The 19,386-nt window shown below is 41.9% G+C and overlaps 2 protein-coding genes across 10 annotated transcripts in view; one reads left to right on the top strand and one right to left on the bottom strand.

Moving 5' to 3' along the window:
• The first annotated feature begins 25 nt into the window (after positions 1-25).
• On the top strand, positions 26-15,519 carry CFAP97D1 (CFAP97 domain containing 1). Of its 6 annotated transcripts, XM_070479703.1 has the most exons (8): positions 26-233; positions 780-850; positions 1,113-1,231; positions 2,183-2,306; positions 2,812-2,868; positions 3,369-3,495; positions 11,636-11,699; positions 15,335-15,519. In XM_070479703.1, the coding sequence occupies exons 1-5, from the start codon at positions 110-112 to the stop codon at positions 2,866-2,868; spliced, it is 495 nt and encodes a 164-aa protein (XP_070335804.1). In that variant the 5' UTR covers positions 26-109; the 3' UTR covers positions 3,369-3,495; positions 11,636-11,699; positions 15,335-15,519. The 6 variants fall into 6 exon arrangements, with proteins under 6 accessions (XP_070335804.1, XP_070335805.1, XP_070335801.1 ...); XM_070479704.1 differs by lacking the exon at positions 11,636-11,699; XM_070479700.1 differs by having other exon boundaries at positions 3,369-11,699.
• The window catches only part of MPP3 (MAGUK p55 scaffold protein 3), a 27,646-nt gene continuing 21,685 nt past the window's right edge, over positions 13,426-19,386 (bottom strand). For all 4 annotated transcript variants that reach the window (XM_070479695.1, XM_070479694.1, XM_070479697.1 and 1 more), the window contains 4 exons: positions 18,199-18,292; positions 17,558-17,666; positions 15,836-15,958; positions 13,426-13,729 (listed from right to left, as the gene is read on the bottom strand). In XM_070479695.1, the coding sequence (XP_070335796.1) occupies positions 13,553-13,729; positions 15,836-15,958; positions 17,558-17,666; positions 18,199-18,292 (503 nt within the window). In that variant the 3' untranslated portion in view covers positions 13,426-13,552. The remainder of the gene's footprint in view (positions 13,730-15,835; positions 15,959-17,557; positions 17,667-18,198; positions 18,293-19,386) is intronic.

Here is a 19,386-nt window from a genome sequence, read left to right as displayed (position 1 = left end):
CCCTGATGTCATAACTGGGTAACTATGACAACCCATCATGGACCGCCAAGTACCTCACAGAGGAAGGAGCCTGGGTGCCTCATTTCTGAAGTGAGACTAGGAAGAGAAGATGAACAATTCCCTGGATTATCTGGCATACCCTGTAATTGTCTCTAATCATAGACAGAGTACATCCTTCAGGAAGAAGCTGGACTTTGGCCACTACACATTTCATAAGAATAGAATACAAATAGGTATGTGGGGCAATTTAAACTGGATACTATGTCTAGGATTCTGAAAGGGCTCACCTTAGAGATATTGATAGTAAACCAGAGCAGTACACAGCTTTGCAATGATATGGCCTTATCTGCTGAGTCTGGTCAAGAGGGCATTAGCGTCAGTGACAAAGTTTATCTTACACCAGGGAGTTCCCTTGATGGAAACACTCATTTAAGCACTTTAAAGCCAAAAATCTAGACAGAGGATGAGACTGCAGCATCCAGTAGCCAGGCTAGTCATATTGGGAAAGGGTGGGAGAAAGTCTCTTTCATTAGCTTCAAGGAACATTTATGTCTGTAAATTTTTTCTCAGCCCTCATCATGCTTTCATGTCTGCTCAAAACTCTTCAAAAGATGTCAGTTTGGGAAAGTCAGCTAAACCAGAATCTCTGAACTGAATTGGTTCAGAATTCAAACTTGTAATGTTTTAATCAGTGTCATTGTGTAGAATGTGAGCAGAGTCTCTAAGGCTACCAAGAGGATACCTATGATATAACATTTCTCTCCTTCCTTCCTCTCCAGTGAAGCCTACTGTTGATACCAAACCTCCAGCAGCGCACACACATCACATTTTAAAATTGAGCAAACTGCAGGTATTTGTTCTTGCCATCTGCAGATGTACCTTATCTATGTCCCAAAGAGGTCCAGTTTCCCAGAGCCTTCTAAATACCCACCACTTCCTCCTCCTCTCCATACACAACCCCTGGATTCCTCAGCTCTGCTCCCAGTCTCCACTGTGGCCCCCAGTTTGCCCCTTTCCCGTAATCCCACAGGAGGGGGATGCTCAACCTTTGTGATAGGGAGTATCATGTGGCAGCGATGATGTCACCATGGTGGGGTGGGGTTTCTCACCAGGGTGAACAAAAGAGAATCGACAAAATTGAATACGAAAACAAGCAACTGTGTCAAAAAATCGCCAATGCCCACCGAGGCCCCGCCAAGGTGGATTGCTGGAACGAATATTTTTCCAAGAGGTAGTATTATTTCTCTTCATTTCATTTTCTGAAAGTCAAAACTGACTTCCCCCTTGTTGGGTTTTAATACTAGAGGCATATTTAAGGAAAGTTATCCTGAGGGATAACCAAAGAGACCATGTTAAGGAGAAAGAAAACCACCCCAAATAAGAACCTTTCTCTAACGTGAAAGAGCTAACTTTTCTTCCCTAAGAGACTCTTTGGAGTCCTATTTAGAGTTTGTCACAGGAAAGCACTTTTGTAAAATGGTGATGATAACTGGGATTTTAATACAGCATTCTTAAAATTGTTTCTGCAAATATTTGCTGAGCAACTACTATGTGCTGAGCACCAGGAATACAGAGGTGAAATGAGATGTATGTTTCCTAACCTCAAAAAACACAAGGTCAGAGAGAGGGGACATTTATGCAAATAATTACGCAGTGTGATCAGGGCTACAAAAGCAGTGTATGCAAGGAAAGATGAGTGTTTGAGTATCTCTGTGTGTAAGTGTGTAGGGGAGAGTGTCAAGATGTCTTTCCTGATCCTTGTGTATTTAAAACTGGGTTGAAAGCTGAGGGAAGTAAGGTGAACCAAGACTATTACCAGCTATTGTGATTTTGGGGTAGACAAGACCTGCATCACCTAAACCAGAGATTCTCAATCCTGGTTTCATATAATAATGCCTGGGGAGCTATTGCAAAATGCTAATCCCCAAGCTCCATCCCAGACCAATAAAGTAGAATCTTCTAGTAGCCTGCAAGGCTGAGAACCACTGGCCTTAACCTAAAAAAGCTCTGCATGTTTCCCAGAATGTGATCTGGTTCGATAGGTTCTCAGGGCTCCATGGAACAGTAGGCTCCCGGCATGCAGGCAGCCTGAATTTCTGACATCATAACTTCATCTTCCCCACTCCAATCTGGAAGGAGAATTTTATTCTTCACCTATCCTAGGATTTTTTTTTTTTTCCAGCTTAAACAGAGAAACAAGGAACCGGGAGCTAGTGAGAATCACTGTGGAAAACCAGGGCATCCTGAAGAGGCTTGGTGATCGCAAACCACACTATGAGCGCAAGTCGGCAGAGTTAGATTGGCAGGCACGTGGGTACCCTGTGATAGTTTTATTCACTCACAGAACTGGCTATGTTCAGAGGAGAGTCAGTCTCAGGAGAGACCCCTGATTGTTGGAGTACAAAATCATGAGGAATGTAACAATCTGTAAAAGAAAAACTGCCCAGAGCCTACAAATCTAACATCAGGAGCAAACCTTTCACCAGCTAAGGACAGCTCCTTGGTAGCAAAGCCATTATGTGACAGCTTCAGAAAATATCTGGTAACATCTTCCCTCATCCCTTAATTCATTTAGGTTGAATGAGCAAGCAAAGAAGATGAAGGGTATACAATTCAGTATGTGGTTGATTTGTTTCATGTAGGGACAATCCTGCAAGGGGGAGAAAAGCCATCTGGAGTGTTTTTATAAATTTCCACTCTCTGGCTTTGGTCTGTAAGCCTTTTCTAAGCCCCATAGGATTTAGAACCTCAACTTTCACACCAGCACCTGGGCACTGACATAAATCTTTCTGATTTTTTTTTTCCTTCAAGAATTCAAGACGCTATATCAGAAATACAACCAGATATCTTCTCTCCCGAGATAAATAGGTATGTCTTCACATGGCTGCCCTTTATCAGAGAACATGGTGATCACAGTTGATGCCAAAGCCCTAAAATCCATGTAGATGGAGAACGAGGGGCCCAACCAAGGGGCGAATTTTGCCCTTCTGTAATATTGATTGGCCATCCATTCGGGGACTAGAGTTCCGTCTTTGTTTCCTCTCTCCATATAAGTAGGAAATGACTGCCTTTTGTCACCAGCTTTGAGGCTTTATGTGAGTCTAAGGGGAAGTGATTTGTTTCAGTAAGACATAAACAGGAGGTCTTTAATGTTATGCTGAAGTTACATTATGGGTCTCTGTCACTGTTCAAAAGTACTATTGTGGTGGCATTTTGTATTATTTCATATTATTAGTAATAACTTAGCTTTCCCTGCCCTGTCGCTGCCCTTAGGGAGAAGGATAAATGGACATTCGGGCTTTTCAAAGAATAATTCTGTATAATTGATGGCTCTCCATTTCTCTCCCTCTCCTCTCCTTGAATGCAAGGTTACTCACCATGGATAAAACAAGAGAAGGCCCTAGGATTTCTTAGCTGCTTAGGATTTCAAGGCACTCCTAAGTAGCTGAATGCTCAATCTTAGGATGCTACAATAAAGCTTGGAACATAAAATGAGTAAGTTACATGTAAAATACCCAAAGGCATTAAGTTCCATCCCCACATGGAGACAGAATGGAGCAGGCAGAAGGAAAGATCCAACAAGCACTTTTATTGGGGGCTATGAAAAGTCTTAACGAGACAGAGAAAGTGACAGCTTTCACCAGCATACACCATTACTACCACCCCAAGCAGGAAGAATAGGTTGGGTGAGATGATTCAGCCACAACCTCAGCTCTGTGGAAATGGAAAACAAAAAGCACATGAGGAAATTAAAGTTCAGACAACACAGAGAAAAAAACACCATTAGTTTCTCTGTGAATACCCAGGATTGGAAAAGAATGCTTCAGTGAGATTTTCATGGACTCTGTTCATTTGTAGGGAGAAGCAAGATTGAAAATGTCAAAAATATCTCAAAACACATGACAAGACAATGTTGCATGCCTTCTGGGATTGGTCATGCTGGTTTTGAGCCTTTTTAAACGTTTTATTTTGAAGGAGAGATCTTATATGTTCTTATCAGAAATAAATGTTTTATTTTAAAATAGATTTACAGGAAGTTACAAATAAATGTATGGTGAGGCCTCCTGCACTCTTCACCCAGCTTCCCCCAATGTTAACATCTTATATAAATATAGTATGGTGTCTCTCCAGGAAAGTTGACATTGGTACAATCTATAGAGCATACACAAATTTCACCACTTATACATGCACTCATTTGTATGTGTGTGTATAGCTCCATGCTGTTTTTATCACATGTGTGGTTTTGTATTAATACAAACACTTTCAAGACAGTTAACTGTACAGTTATGGAAAATACTGTATCACCCCTTTTGGCCACAGCCAGCCTCTTCCTCCCAGCCCTGTTTCTGGCAATTACTAATATGTTTTCCATCTCTATAATTATGCTATTTCATGACTGTTACATAAATGGAATCATGCAGTATGTAATCATTCTTTTCAGATTTTTTTCCCACTCCATATAATTTCCTTGAGGTTCATCCAGGTTGCATGTGTTAATAATTTATTCCTTTTTACTGCTGAATGGTATTCCATGGGATGAATGTATCACAGTTTATTTAACCATTTACCCATTGCAGGATATTTGGGTAAATTCTAATTTTTTGACTATTGTGAATAAAGCTGCTATCCACTATTATGCACAAGTTTCTGCATGAAAATAAGTTTGATTTCTCTGGGATAAATGCCTAAGCGTGTACTTATGGGATTATATGATAAGTCCATTGTAAAAGAAATTACAAAACCATTTTCAGAGTGGTTATACCATTTATATTCCCACCAGCAATGAGTAAGCCAGTTTTTTCGTATCCTCATCAGCATTTGATGTTATCACCATTTTTAGTTTTGGGCATTGTAACATGTGCAATAACATCTCATGTGGTTTTAACTTGCATTTTTCTAATAATTAATGAAGTTGAACATCTTTCATATGTTTATTTGCTATCTGCATATGCTCTTTGGTGAAATATTGGTACATTTGCCCATTTTCTAATTGTATTGCTCTCTTCAATATTGAATTTTGAGATTTCTTTACACATTCTACACTCAATACCTTGGTGTTGGATATGTGATCTGCAAAATATTTTCTCTGTAATTTGTCTTTTCATCTTTCACAGTGTAAAGCATTTAAATTTTGATGTCATTCAGTTCATCAATGATGAGCTTGTTCTGTATCTTGACTCTGTTATGCCCATCTCCTGGCTATGATACTGTGTGTAGTTTTGCCAAGTGCCACCACCTGGGGAAACTGAGTCAACGGTACACAGGATCTCTCTGTATTATTTCTTTCACACATGTCAATGTATAATTACCTTAAAATAAAAAGTTTAAAGAAAAAAATCAGTGTGTACAAATACAAATTCAATTTTAAACTGATTCCAGGTCATCTTATTTGGAGGAGCCATTCTTCTAGACATCCTGGTGAGAAGCCTGGCAGTCATCCTTTACTCCCTCTTTCATCCCTTCCTCTTCCCTGCATATTTTAAATCCACCCATCCTCTCAGTCTTTGTATGTACTACTGCCCATTTCAGGCATTTGTGATTTACAACTGGTATTATTAATGGGAAAATATGCCCATATCACTTTCTAGCTTCACACCTTCAATGATTTGCCATTCCTTCCAGAATGAGCCACATGTTTCAATGTGGTATACACAATATGGGCCCCCCAAAATCTTGTTCCTTCTGTCTCAGAAGCCTCTATCAACAGGAATCTTTATTTCAAGCAACGTAAATTGACTTTGTCTGATTTTAGTGAAAAAATGTATAATTTACTGAACGAAATAGCTAACAGTATTTGCTAGAAAACTGCAGGACCCAGCTTCAAGCGCCACATTCAAGGAACAATGCCCCAAGTCTTGCTGTAGAATTGGCCTGTGGTGCTGTAGCTCACACAGTTGCCTCTGTTCTACCTGGAATGGAACTGGATCTTCCTGACCTGCTAAGTTTTCATTGATCTGAAGTCTTTGTGTCACTAGCTCTCAACTCCAAGTCAGTGAAGGTGTATCTGATTGGTGTAACTTAGATCATATGTACCCATTCCTTATCTGCAAGGGAGGTTGGAAGAGTATTTGCATTTTTCCAATTCTGAACATGGGTTCCGCTTCTCATTCTCACCAGAATAGGGAATTTTCCCTTAGTTACAAGAAGGTTCAGATACTAGAATTTCACAAAAATGACAAATGCCTGCAACCTTACGTCTCATTATTCCTTGCCTTTTTCAACTAACAGAAGACATGTTTTCTTCTCATCCCATTCATCTGTTTTCCCCTCTAGCCAGAAAATCCATAGTTCTATGTCTTTATCTGGACAACACCTATATATTATTTATACAAGAGAGTGGTCCATTCTCTAGGAAGTTTCCATGAACTGTAAAGGTTGTATCAGGTATTCTTTCAAATGATTTGTAGATTTTCCTATTGTCTTTCTGTGACTGAATTTGAGTCCATTATGGTCAGAGGACATACCCTATATTTCCAATTCTTTTAAATTTGTAAATATGGCCTTACCTAGGTGAATATTTCATAGGCATTTGAAAGGAACGTATATTGTGCTGCCATTGAGAGGAGTGTTTTATAAATGTCCATTAGATCCTCTTAGTTGATGGTGTTCAGTTCTTTTATGCCCTGGATAACTTTCTGTTCTAATTCTATCAGTTGCTGAGAGTAGAGTGTTGGATCCCCCAATTATATCTGTACAGTTGTCCATTTCTTCTTTTAGCTCTGTCATGGTTTTTTTTTTTTCTCCTTTTTGGCTGCACTGGGTCTTCACTGCAGTGCATGTGGGCTTTTTTTGTTGTGTGAAGGTTTCTCTTGTTGAGGTGTTCGGGTTTCTCTTGCCGCAGTGTGTGGGCTAAGTTGCCCTGCAGCATGTGGGATCTTAGTTTTCTGACCACGGATCGAACCCATGTCCCCTGCACTGGAAGGTGGATTCTTAACCACTAGACCACCAGGGAAGTCCTTAGCTCTGTCAGTTTTTGCTTCATGTGTTTTAAAGCTGTGGTGTTTGTTGCATACACATTTAGGATTGCTCTATCTACTTGGTGGAGTGATCCTTTTACCATTATATAATGTTCTTCTTTGTCCCTAGTAATTTTCTTTCTCTGAAGTATACTTTATCTGATAATAATACAGCCTTTTTAAATTATGCTTATAAAAAATTGTTTGCATAGTATGTTTCCATCCTTTCCAACTACTTTTGTATACTTGTAGAGGACATACAGTTGGGTCTTTTTTTTTTTTTTTAAATTTTTGGCTGCTCTGGGTCTTCCTTGCTTTGTGCAAGCTTTCTCTAGTTGCTTTCTCTAGAGCAGGGGCTACTCTTTGTTGTGGTGCAAGGGCTTCTTATTGTGGTGTCTTCTCTTGTTGTGGGTCCCAGGCTCTAGGTGTGGAGCTCCAGTAGTTGAGGATCCTGGACTCTGGATTTCCAGCTCAGCAGTTGTGGTGCATGGGTTTAGTTGCTCCACAGCATGTGGATCTTCCTGGGCCGGGGATTGAACTTGTGTCCTCTGCATTGGCAGGTGGATTCTTATCCATTGCACTACCAGGGAAGTTCAGGTCATGGTTTTTTTTTAATCCACTCTGCCAATATCTTCCTCACTTTTAGAATATAATTATCTTATGTATTTCCTCTATATACACTGAACACTTCATCAGATGGTAACATAACTTTTGTTATCCAGAAAAATAAAGAAACTCAAGAGGTGAAGAATAACCTGTTTACTTCTAGTTTTACATATTCAGTTGATTTTTTCCTTTCTGAATGTCCCAGCCTTCTGCCATTCTGTTAATCATTCTTTAAGGGTTGGTCTCAAGAAATTCTGTTAGTTTCCCTTTACTGGAGAATGTCTTTATTTCCTCTGCATTCATGAGGGATAGTTTCATTACATTTAGGATTCAAAGGTGAGAGTCTTTGCTGTCAGCACTTGATAAATGTCATGTCACTTTTTCGGGCCTGCACAGTTTCCTTTAAAGTAATATTAAAATAGAATTTGCATTGGTGTTCCTTCCTGTTGTTTCTCCCTGTTCTTAAGTTTTGGGGTTTTTTTTTTTTAGTCTTTAGTTTTCAGGAGATTAATTATGATGTATCTTGGTATGGATTTCTTTGGGCTTATACTATTTTGAGCATATCAGCTTCTTGAATCTGTAGATTTATACCTTTCACCAAACTGGGGGAATTTTTGGCTATTATTTCTTTGAGTACTTTCTGGCACCACACTTTCTCCTCTCCTTATGGGACTCTGATGATCCAAGTGTTAACTCTTTTGTCTGTAAGGCTTTTTTCCAGTTATTTGTTCACATTGCATAAATTTTATTGATCTGGCCTCAAGTACCCTGATTTGATCTTCTGTCACTTCTACTCTACTACTGAGTCCATCTGAGTTTTCAATTTTTCAATAACTTTATGTTTATATCATTTCTACAGTTATTTTTCATAACTTCTATTTCTTTGTAAGATTTTGTTTTTAAAATTCTTTCTAGAGAGAATTTGTTATTGTTAAAGCATTTTTATTACAATTGCTTTAAATTCTTATTAGATAAATTCCAACATCTGAATCATATCATACTGGTATTGGTTTTTTTTTTTTTCTTATTCAGATTGGGGTTTTCTTGGTTTGTATTATGATGAGTAATATCTCATCACATTTCTCTCTCGTATCCTGGATATTTGGGTGATTGTCTTAGGGGTCTCTTAATCCTATTTAAATCTTCTATTATAGCAGAGAGTAGTCCAGTTTAGGTGTTGGTATAAATTTCTGCTTCTTTTATGTGTCTTATTTTCAATGAAGTATGGTTTTCTGAGCCTTTGCAACACTATTCTCGTCTGCTTGTTCTTTGGGTACTGCCAGGCCACCCACTCAGTCCCTTCTGGTGTCTTCTGCAGTGTAGGAATGTGCTTCCCTGGGCTGCAGTGCTGCTGGGCTACCTTCTGCAGGGGGGTGGGCAGACACTGCTGGGCCTGGGTCTCCTTTTGCCACTGGGTGGAAGGCAGGGAGACATAAGGCTTCACTCCTGCTATGAATGAACTGGGCCACCTGCTGGTACCCTGCTGTGGAGTTAGGGCTAGGGCTCCCTGGTAGGTCTCTTCCAGGCTTCTTTCCTCTTTCCTGTCCTTTGGCAGAAAAAGCAAACTTTTCTTTCTTCCTACCTCACTCTCCCCTTCTTTTTCTTCCTTCCTTCCTCCATTTCTTTCATTCTTTTTCCTTCCCTGTCTCTGCTATTGGTGGTTCTGGATTGTAGGCCTTTCCATGTCTCAGTTGGGTGTGGGAGATGAAAAGAAAGCTTAGGAAAGTCACCACATTGTTGTTCCTCAAATCCTGAGTTTCTCTACTCAACCCATTTTCTTTACATCTTTCAGAGTCCTTTTATCATTGTCTTTTTAATAAATTCCTAAGGTTTTAAGTTGTATTTGGAGTTGCGGTGGTGGTGTGCACACACATGTCTGTGCTCAGTAGTGTCCAACTCTGCAACCCCATGGAATGTAGCATGCCAGGCCCCTCTGTCCATGGAATTTTCCAGGCAAGAATGCTGGAATAGGGTTGCCATTTCCTCCTTCAAGGGATCATCCCAACCCAGGGATCAGATCCAAGTCTCTTGTGTCTCCTGCATTGGCAAGTGGGTTCTTTACCACTGTACCACCCGGGAAGCCATTTAGAGTTGAAAGTGAAAGTCACTCAGTCATGTCCAGCTCTTTGCAACCCCATGGATAGTCCATGGATTCTCCAGGCTTAAATACTGGAGTGGGTAGCCACTCCCTTTCTCCAGGGGATCTCTCCAACCCAGAAACTGAAACCAGGTCTCCTGCATTGCAGGCAGATTCTTTACCAGCTGAGTCACAGGGAAGCCCAAGAATACTGGAGTGGGTAGCCTATCCCTTCTTCAGCAGATCTTTCTGATCCAGGAATCGAACCAGGGTCTCCTGCATTGCAGATGGATTCTTTACCAACTGGGCTACCAGCGAAGCCAGATTTAGAGTTGAGGAGGAGGGAAAAAATGATTCTACATCATCTTGCTCTGAAACCATAAGCCTGACTTTTAAAGGAAGCAATGGTTTGAGACTGTATTCAGAGGACAGGAAAAAAAATAGATTCATATTAACTCCACCAGATAGAGAAATGCTGCTTATTGTTTCTAAACTATATGATTCAAGAGGGCTTTGTGCATATGTTGGTCAGTAGTTAATAAAAAAGTCAACAAATGCTTTCTTTTTTTTTTTGACACGTGATCCTGTGATTGGTGGCATAAATGATATAACTCTGGATAAGTGGATGTAAAACTGTGATGAGTCACATGTTTTAAAGCATGTATGTATTCAATGGTAAAAGCACAATTGGCCAGTGTTCAACATAGCTAAGCACTGTCTGTGAAGGACAGATGGTTGTAATTTTTAAAAATCCACTTCCTGCAGGGAGTGGAGTAGATGACAGAGAAGGTTAAAATTGCTGGATCAAGGATGGCAAACAAGATTAATTCACTTGCCGGTTCTGCTCAATTGAGACCAGATACTATATTCTGAAATATCCAAAAGCAATATCTACATTCAGCAAGGGAGTGCTGTGATCAATTAGTGATGTCTGCCATGGGTGTAAGAGTGGGCGGTGGCAGCTTATTGGCCCTACCCGTCTAACATCCTAAACCTAGAAACAAGCCCTCCAGAGCTCACCATATTCTCTCTGGTTGGAGACACAAGCAGAGACCTTACCAGCCATTGAGGGCCCAAGTGGGAGGAAAGGGACATATTGAGAGGTATAAAATAAGTAGATTTCTTGGTGTGAGACCCAGAAAGACAAACACGCAAAAATTTTGCCCAGAGGCTCGGAACATATGTGCTATTGGCTAGAATGGGACTAGGAACTGAATTTATATATATTCCACCTATATATATTTGTAAACAGGTTTGTGTGTTTTTTTTAAAAAACAAGAGTTTTATTTTTACGAACAGCAAAAACACTACAAATGACCTGTCTCTGGGGCCCTATCCATTCTACTCTCACACATTTTGTACCAGCCAAACAGCTGTCAACACAGTTTGCCTTCGGGGTGAGGAGGTTGCCTAGACAGGAAATAAAGCAGGCATCACAATTTAATGCCTTGCTTCACAATACACATGAAGAGAAAGATGAAGAGATGAAATAGTCATCTGACAATCATTAAGAAAATATTAAAAATGAGAAAATGCTGAGTTGTTTGAAATTAAAAAAAAAAAAATCTGTTATTCAACCATTGTGCTCCTACAATGGGGGAAAACCACCCAGTTGGGCCCTGCTAAGAGTTGGTTAGGATCTCCACCAAGGGGCCACCCTAGAGGACTTTTCAAGAGTAATTTTGACTTACATGTTTTTTTGCCTGAGGGCTGATTTTAATCCTTCTCTCCTGTATAATGGGGCTTCCCTGGTGGCTCAGAGGTAAAGAATCAGCCTGTGATGTGGGAGAAGAGTTTGATCCTTGGGTCAGAAGATTCCCTGGAGAAGGGAATGGCTACCCACTCCAGTATTCTTGCCTGGAGAATTCCATGGACAGAGGAACCTGGCGGGCTACAGTCCGTGGGGTCACAAAGAGTCAGACATGACTAAGCGACTAACATGTTCACTTTTTTCTTTCTCCTGTATAATATACACAACTTGGTATGTGCCACTCAGCTTCAAAGAGCAGCTGCCTTCCCCACCTGGTTCTATGTGGAACAGCTAAGACTAATTTAACTTGGTAAGAATCCAGTACTTTGTAAATACAAAGAGGTCCTCATCCTTTTGCTAGAAAGGTCTGAAGAATGTGATCCTGTTCCGTGGACCTACCAGGTTCATGAGCTATGTGGGTTGACCAAAAAGTTCGTTTGGGTTTTTCTGCAATATTGTAATGGAAAAACCTGAACCGACATTTTGGCCAATCCAATAGAAAGTGGAAAAGGTATCCTTGTGTAAGAAGGCAAAATGGAAATTTCTAAACAGGCAGCAGATCTTCTCCTTGGTGCTTTGCACTTCACCTTGCCTCCTTTTTTTCTCATGAGGAAGAGCTCTTTCAAGAGCTGTAAGCAGCCTCTTTCCAGTCTTAGAAGTTGCAGCCATATTGCATATTATTGTAAATTCTAGCTGAGAGCACATTCCTCACTTCTTAGTCAATGGCTTAACAGGCAACTTCAGTTATGGGGCCACAAAAGAGAGGCAGTATAGTGATTAATGACCATCATTGGTATTAGAGTTGGACTCTAATATTATGGCTCTGCCATTTTTTAAAGCTGTGTGAACTTGAACACATTATTTAAACTTTCTTAGCCTTGTTCTTCTCATTTGTATAATAGGGATGATAAAATTCCTACATCAAGGAATTCCCTGGCAGTCCAGTGGTTAGGACTCTCACTGCCAATGGTACTGGTTCAATCCCTGGTTGGAGAACTAAGATCCCACAAGCAATGCTGTGTGGCCAAAAAGAAAAAGAACACTACAGCATAGGCTTGGTGCATTACCTACAAAGTCATGTAGGTAAAGGCCTTAGCGTAGACTCCTGGCGCAGAATAAAGGTTTATATACATTGGCTATTAAAAAGAAAATTCTCTGAAGCTAAGATATATCACAAATCTGTTGTGATATTAAACACTTTTGCTCAGAGACAACCCATCAGGCCCACACTCAGAGTCTATATACTTAAATTTTGATGGTCAGGACTGATTTATTGTGGTTTAGACATAGATTTGATGGGTGTGGGGGCTGGAGGTGTGGGGATCATCTGTATTTCCATGACCTAGCATGTCAGGAGCTCCTATAATCTGAAGGAAGGGACAGGTGAGAACCAGGGCAACTGTCAGTAACAAGAGAGACAAGTGACAGAACAGAATAAATCAAAGCAAGCAAGGGTAAATTTTTGGAGTCTGAGGATATATAGAAAAGGCACAAGCAGCCTTACATTCCACAAGAGTCCCTGAAAACACCACCGTATCATAGAATAGTACAGTAACTCATGGTGACAGGGAAGCATACCTTAGTCTGTCAAAAAAGTTTGTGAATGTTCACTATTCAAGAAGGCAGAGAACCACATTTTCCATTGCCAGGCAAACAAAAACTTTCAAAAACTTGAAAAAGATCAACATTTTAGTGCCTGAAGACAAGCGAACTTCAGTTGCATGTTAAGTCCTCTTGGGTAAAACAACTTAACTTCAGACAAAGTCCGATAAATGAAGTGTCAGTCTGTTTATAAAGTTTAAATTACCTCTGCAAACTGGTACTGCATACATTCACCACTACCTCCCCCGCCAAAAGACAGTGGCTACTCAACTTTGGTACAGAGAATCAGGGTCAACTTGCCTGTGATACTTTAATGAATGACATGTGTTATATTGTGATATATACCCCCTTTTGACTTGTGTTTTCTGCTCCAAAGGAGTGCAGTGAAAAGCAATGGACAGAAACCAATGACAAACAAGACTTCCCACAGAGACTCTTCTTGAGGATGGAGTTTATGGAAATTTCTGCCCCTCTCACTTGAGATTCCTTGATGGTAGCATGGGGTAGGCTGGGTCAGGTGGTCTTCCAGGTCCCCTCCAACCTGGATGTTCTAGGATACAGTCACCTGACCCAACTAATAGGTACCCAGTGAGTGTCCTTGCTCAGCCTCTCTAAGAGCGCTCTGAGCTGGCTGTATGCACTCTGGAGGTCCTCCTTTACCAGTACAGCATCCACCAGGTGCCCATAATGCTGGTCTATGAAGGAGGCAGAGGCGGCCATCTCTTGCTGCTCCTCATCCTGCAAGGAAAAGGGGTAGTTAAGGAACAAGTGGGTTGTTATCCCCCTGACAAGTAATGAACCTACAACCTTTGTCTTGGGCAGTGTTGCAAGCTCTAAATTCTAAGCGATAAGTGGATGAATATGGCCCTTGAATAGACAATTGGGTACACAAGAACAGGGCGTAGTGATGCTAGCCTATCCAACGTCCAAGAAAAGTTCGTGTATTGTAGCCATAATCACTGCTCAGTCATTCAAAAGATATCTACTGAGGACCTGTTAGCTGATATGAAGTGCTTTGGATAGATGCTGAGTCTATATCTGTGAGTATATATATGTCACTATCACTTCCTGTCCAAAGGCATTTCCAAAATAGTACAATTAAGGTGCATGGCAATTTGGTTAAAATAACTACAGGAAAGAACCATAAATAGTATTCACTATACAAAAGCCAAGCACCCTCATTTCTGGAATCAATGAGGGTAAAAAGGAAAAGAAGTAATTTGAATGCCCTCAGAGGATACCTTAATTCACCCTGTAGAACTCAGTTCTTCTTTTCATTTCCTTGAACCAGAGCCAAACACTTGCGCAGTAGACAAAGGAGAGTTATTTGAGAAAGTCAGGGACAACCCTGACCCAATGCCCCATTTCCTTAGGATATCTGACTTCTATCAGATTGCTTTTCCGACAGCTAACACTAAGGCATAGACAGCCAATGAGCCCTCCTTCACCCAACCTATCCAAGTGTCTGCATCTTCATTCAGAAATACCTCTAGTAAGTAAAATTCCAGGCAGGTAGTTCACTGACAATGAACTTGGGTTTTGGAAGACAGGAAAGTGGCAGGATCCACTCTTAAGTAAAACTGCAAAGTGAAATTTCTCACCGGCATTCACCCACCTCCCTTTCTATCTCTTTCCAACCCTCTGTTGGCTTCTCTCCTCTGCTTCTAGGACTCTGTTTATTCTGTCATGGAAGGGGGTGAGCTGTCTCCCCCTAAAAGGACATTCCAGAATATTGCCTCCTCCTCTTCTGTCACCAATCAAAACTAAGTATGACAGTGTCCATACTTTCAGAAAATATGTTCTAAAGGGCTAGGAAACAGTTTTTGCCTGCTATCGCAAAGACAGTAGAGACCTACAGAAAGGCTGAATGATTTCTTCTTCTTACTTCTAACCCCCTAGGAGGGGGAAAAAAAACTATTGAGTTGGCCCAAAAGTTCGTTCAGATTTTTCCATTACATCTTACAGAAAAACCCAAACAAATTTTGCCAACCCAGTAAATTAAATTGGGCCAAGCTTCCCAGTTCTTTATGGTATCTTGCAGGGCTCCTCTCCTACTCAAAAGCACCTTGCAGCATCCCACTGCTGCCCTTGAATCTAAAATTCTGCTTCTCCCACCCCCTTACACACACATCCTATAGACCTGTCCACCACTTCTGGAGTTTCCTCTCCCCCGGGCACCCTCACGGTTCCTCCTGGAAGCATGTATCTATTCGAGAAATTATAGAAGGGACTTTTTTTTTTTTTTGGCCCCTAAATCCGTCTATCTTCCTAATAAATATCTGTCTCTTGAAAGAACTCGAGTAAATCTGTAATGGAGTAAAACGTGTGACATTTGTTTTGCAGCCGTCAATCCCTTGAACCCTTTTCCTGACCTGTAAAGGTGGAACTCAACCACCTGCGGCTTCAGCAAGAGAGCCTCAGCCCTGAGCAGCACGTAGGGAAGACTCTCCCTGCTGCCCCTTGCTTCCATCTTGGATTAGCTTGCTGGACCTGAAGTTGGTGTTTCAATTAAAATTACGCGGGTTTGACTTAGGAGTTCAACAAATTATTGTGGTTTGCCACACTCAGATCAGGTGCCTGAAAGAGGTCAGTCCTTTATTTTCTGAGAGGATGCTCATGTGAAGGGGTGGAGGGTGGGAAACCCCGGTTAAGTCACCCCTGTGTGAATCAGGTGGTGCTTCCAGCTGCACCAGCTTAAGCCTTCCAATCATCACATGACATTTGAGTCCGGGCAACAGGCAAAAATGGAAAGATGGTCTCATGCAGGAGGTACGTCTGCCCACATGCAGCTGAAACAGGCCCTTTTAGGCCTTGGGAGAGGAAACGATCAACTTGAAAACTTACAAGTGGGGCTGTTGCATCCTCACAAGCTGGAGACATGGGTGGCGTCTTCCTTTTTTCCTGAACTGCAGGCTTTACAAATATAACATAGGGTTTAAACTCTGAGGTCCTCAGTTGTTGCAGTGCCTGAAAAAGAAAGTTCAGGAATGTTAAATACTTCGAGAGTATTTTATTGTGAAATGTATTTCTCGCATGCTCAATAACGGTGTGCTTCATCACATCACCCCAATGGCAAAGGTCCTGACTATATGGTCATATGACAGTTGACTTCAACCACGCAGACCACCTGCTCATTTTCCCACTCTTCACTATGACACTGGGCTCAGCTGGGTGCTGGAGGCTCACTCGCTGAGAACAGAGATTCCAAAGCCTCAGTTCCGAGAGCTGCCATCTCTCTTAGCTCTGCCCACCCTTCCCCAAGCTCTAATTAGCCTTCATACTCCCTTCTTTGCCTTCCTACTCCTGAAGTAAGAACCGGCAGGATTCAATGTGTGTATCTAGCCAGACGTCATCAATTTGGACTAACGCAAAATTTGTGCTATCACACAGGCCTCCTCCTTATGATATTCAAAGAAGAAAAAGTCTGTTATGCAAATGAAGAGACTAAGAGATCCCTTGAAGTAAACTGTAAATATTTTAAAAGGTTTTCCATATGCAAATTGTCCTGTTAATTAGCTCATTTTATTTATGATGTGAGGGCCTCTTTTTGGACACACTGGTATTAAACTGCTATATATACAGTTTGCATCCCCCCACCCAAATCATAAAATCACTTCTCAAAAAATTTTTAAATTCAGACTTTTAATTTCAACTACCAACACCCAGAAAGTCCAAATTAATGAGGATTTTCCTTTCTGGACATAAGGTGCTTTGGGGAATCTGTTTCAAGTCTAGCTCTGTAAAATAAAACCTACAGTTTATGTGATAAAATCAGAACTCTGTTTCCACACAGGGGGAAAAAATGCCCATACTGAGTTCAAAGCTTAGAAGTTTTTCTCAAAGGCAAGGTGAAAAAGATGGTTAAGCCCCTGCGGGGTGTGTGGGACTGGAAATGTTTCTGAAACACTTCACAAGGTCAAGTCTGCCCTTTTTCCCTTTCAAATTGCTCTCCTGACTGCCTCCCTCAGTGGTCCTCGAAGCCACTGACTTCACTTGTTCTAGCTGGGAAGGGGGTGGCCCAGCTTTCATTGGTGCATTTATATCTAACTGACTGTCCAGAAGAGCCTGGCAGGCTACAGTCCACGGGGTCACAAAGAGCCGGACGTGACTTCACAACTAAACAACAACCCTGACTGTCACATCTAATGGACCAGTTGGTCCATCATCTGCTGCATGATTTACTGCATGCAGTCTATCCCAGGTCTGTGGGCCACCAAGAAGGTCCTTCCAATTAAGGGAGTTTCTGCAGAGAGGTACAAAAACTTTCATTAGTCAAAGGGATATCCAAGGAGATGTCTGGGGTTTTATTTGCTTTGGTCACACCACGTGGCACGCAGGATCTTAGCTCCCCAATCAGGGATCAAACCTGCACCCCCTGCAGTGGAAGCACAGAGTCTTAACCACTGGATCACCAGGGAAGTTCCAAGGAGACTCAAAGAGATGTTAACACTCACTGCTCTGGAATAAAAAGCCCCTGCACTGAGGTTGAATGTTCTGTAAAATGTATAGCCCCCTAGTTTACAAATTCCATTAATGGGAAATTCTTAACTGGCCCCAGGAACTCACATCTGGCTCCACGTCCACCAAACAAACTTTGTTTTTGGCCATCACAACCCGAATGGCTTCCAGGCTGGTTCCGTAGAGGTTTTCCTTATATTCACCATGCTCCAGGAACCTAGAACACCAACCACCACAGGGGTAAAAATGGCTTTCGGCTCCCGAGCACGCTTGAATTCACACTGAAGGTAAATGTGAAGTGAAAGTTGCCCAGTCGTGTCCGACTCTTTGCAATCCTATGGACTATACAGTCCATGGAATTCTCCAGGCCAGAATACTGGAGTGGGGAGCCTTTCCCTTCTCCAGGGGATCTTCCCAACCCAGGGATCGAATCCAGGTCTCCCATATTGCAGGCAGATTCTTTACCAGCTGAGCCACGAGGGAATCCCAAGAATACTGGAGTGGGTAGCCTATCCCTTCTCCAGCGGATCTTCCTGACCCAGGAATCAAACCAGGGTCTCCTGCACTGCAGGCGGATTCTTTACCAACTGAGCTATCAATGGCCCACCACGATTACCACCCCCGCGTGCCCTGGCCCCACTTCCTCTGCTTTTTCCGGGAAGCCTTCCCAGGAGGTCAAGTGGAAGACTGGCCAGATGAAGAGACACACAGCTGCACGGAGGCCCCACTGGCCCATCAAGATGACATACTTGTTGTGATGCAAGTCGGCTTCAAATGTTTGCTTAGAGACAAAGTGATACTCTACTCCTTCCTTCTCATGGCTCTTCCGGGGCCTGGTGGTATCTGTGGAAGACAGAAGGACCACTGGGCAGAGATGTCATGTCACAGCAAGGCTGTGCTCTCGTTCCTTTCAGAGGTTCATCGCTGATTTGTGTACAAACACCCACTTCCCTTCACCCGGGGTCCCTGTGTGCAGGTACACCATTGATTTGCACAGCTCTGTGATGTCGGCAAAAGGAGGCCCCAGTTTTGCAGGTGAGGAAACTGAGAGGTGCAAGAGGTTAAGCCCCATTCTGAGGTCCCAAGGCTGGCAGGGAGCAAAGCCAGGCTGAACACACTCTGTCTCAGGCCAAGTGTATGCCCCTAACCACTCAGCAAAACTGCCTCACTGATGCTACGGGTTTTAAAGAATTGCTAAAGGAATTCCTAGTCCTCTAAGTTTTTATTTCCCAATTGCTTCTCTTTAAAAAAATATTTTAATTTATTTATTTGGCTGCACCAGGTCTTAGTTGTGGCACACAGGATCTTCTATCTTTACTTCAGCATGAGAATTCTGTTGCAGCATGTGGGATCTAGTTCCCTGACCAGGGATCGAACCCAGCCCCATGCATCAGGAGCTCAAAGTCTTAGCCACTGGAGCATCAGGGAAGTCCCTCCTAATTGTTTTTCTTTTTGAGAGCCAAAGAGGCAAAAACTCAGATGACCCTGCTGTATGCTTTTAATTCTTTATTCAATTATTTCTCATTTTAAGAGGAAAGGAGACATGAAGACAGTCCCCTTATGGACTGGATGTTTCTGCACAGCTGGCTCTTACACAATTTTAAAGCACAGAGTGTTTTCCCTCTGATTTCCATAATAGAATCAAGGTGCACACCTCTGGGGAAAATCAGATTCCCCATAGAACAAGGAACACACTCAAAGCAGTACACAGCTTTTTCCAGAGCATTCTGAAAGAAAAGAAGGTGTCTTAGAGGGCAGGCACCCAGGGGATGCTCCGCACTTTAATGTGTGACCTCTTTGTCCAACCTCTGGCAAAGCTGCTAGGGTCACTTGTGACCATGTCCTTGCGTTAATACTTTTATTCACTCACTGATTACATTCCAAACACTTTAGATGAGTATATGGGACCCTCTCGATCAATCCAGCCTCCTATTCAG

Source organism: Odocoileus virginianus, chromosome 17 (assembly GCF_023699985.2).
Source record: "Odocoileus virginianus isolate 20LAN1187 ecotype Illinois chromosome 17, Ovbor_1.2, whole genome shotgun sequence".
Lineage (NCBI taxonomy): Eukaryota > Metazoa > Chordata > Mammalia > Artiodactyla > Cervidae > Odocoileus > Odocoileus virginianus.
Note: the sequence above shows the minus strand (reverse complement) of the source record. Positions and strands in the feature narration are given on the sequence as shown.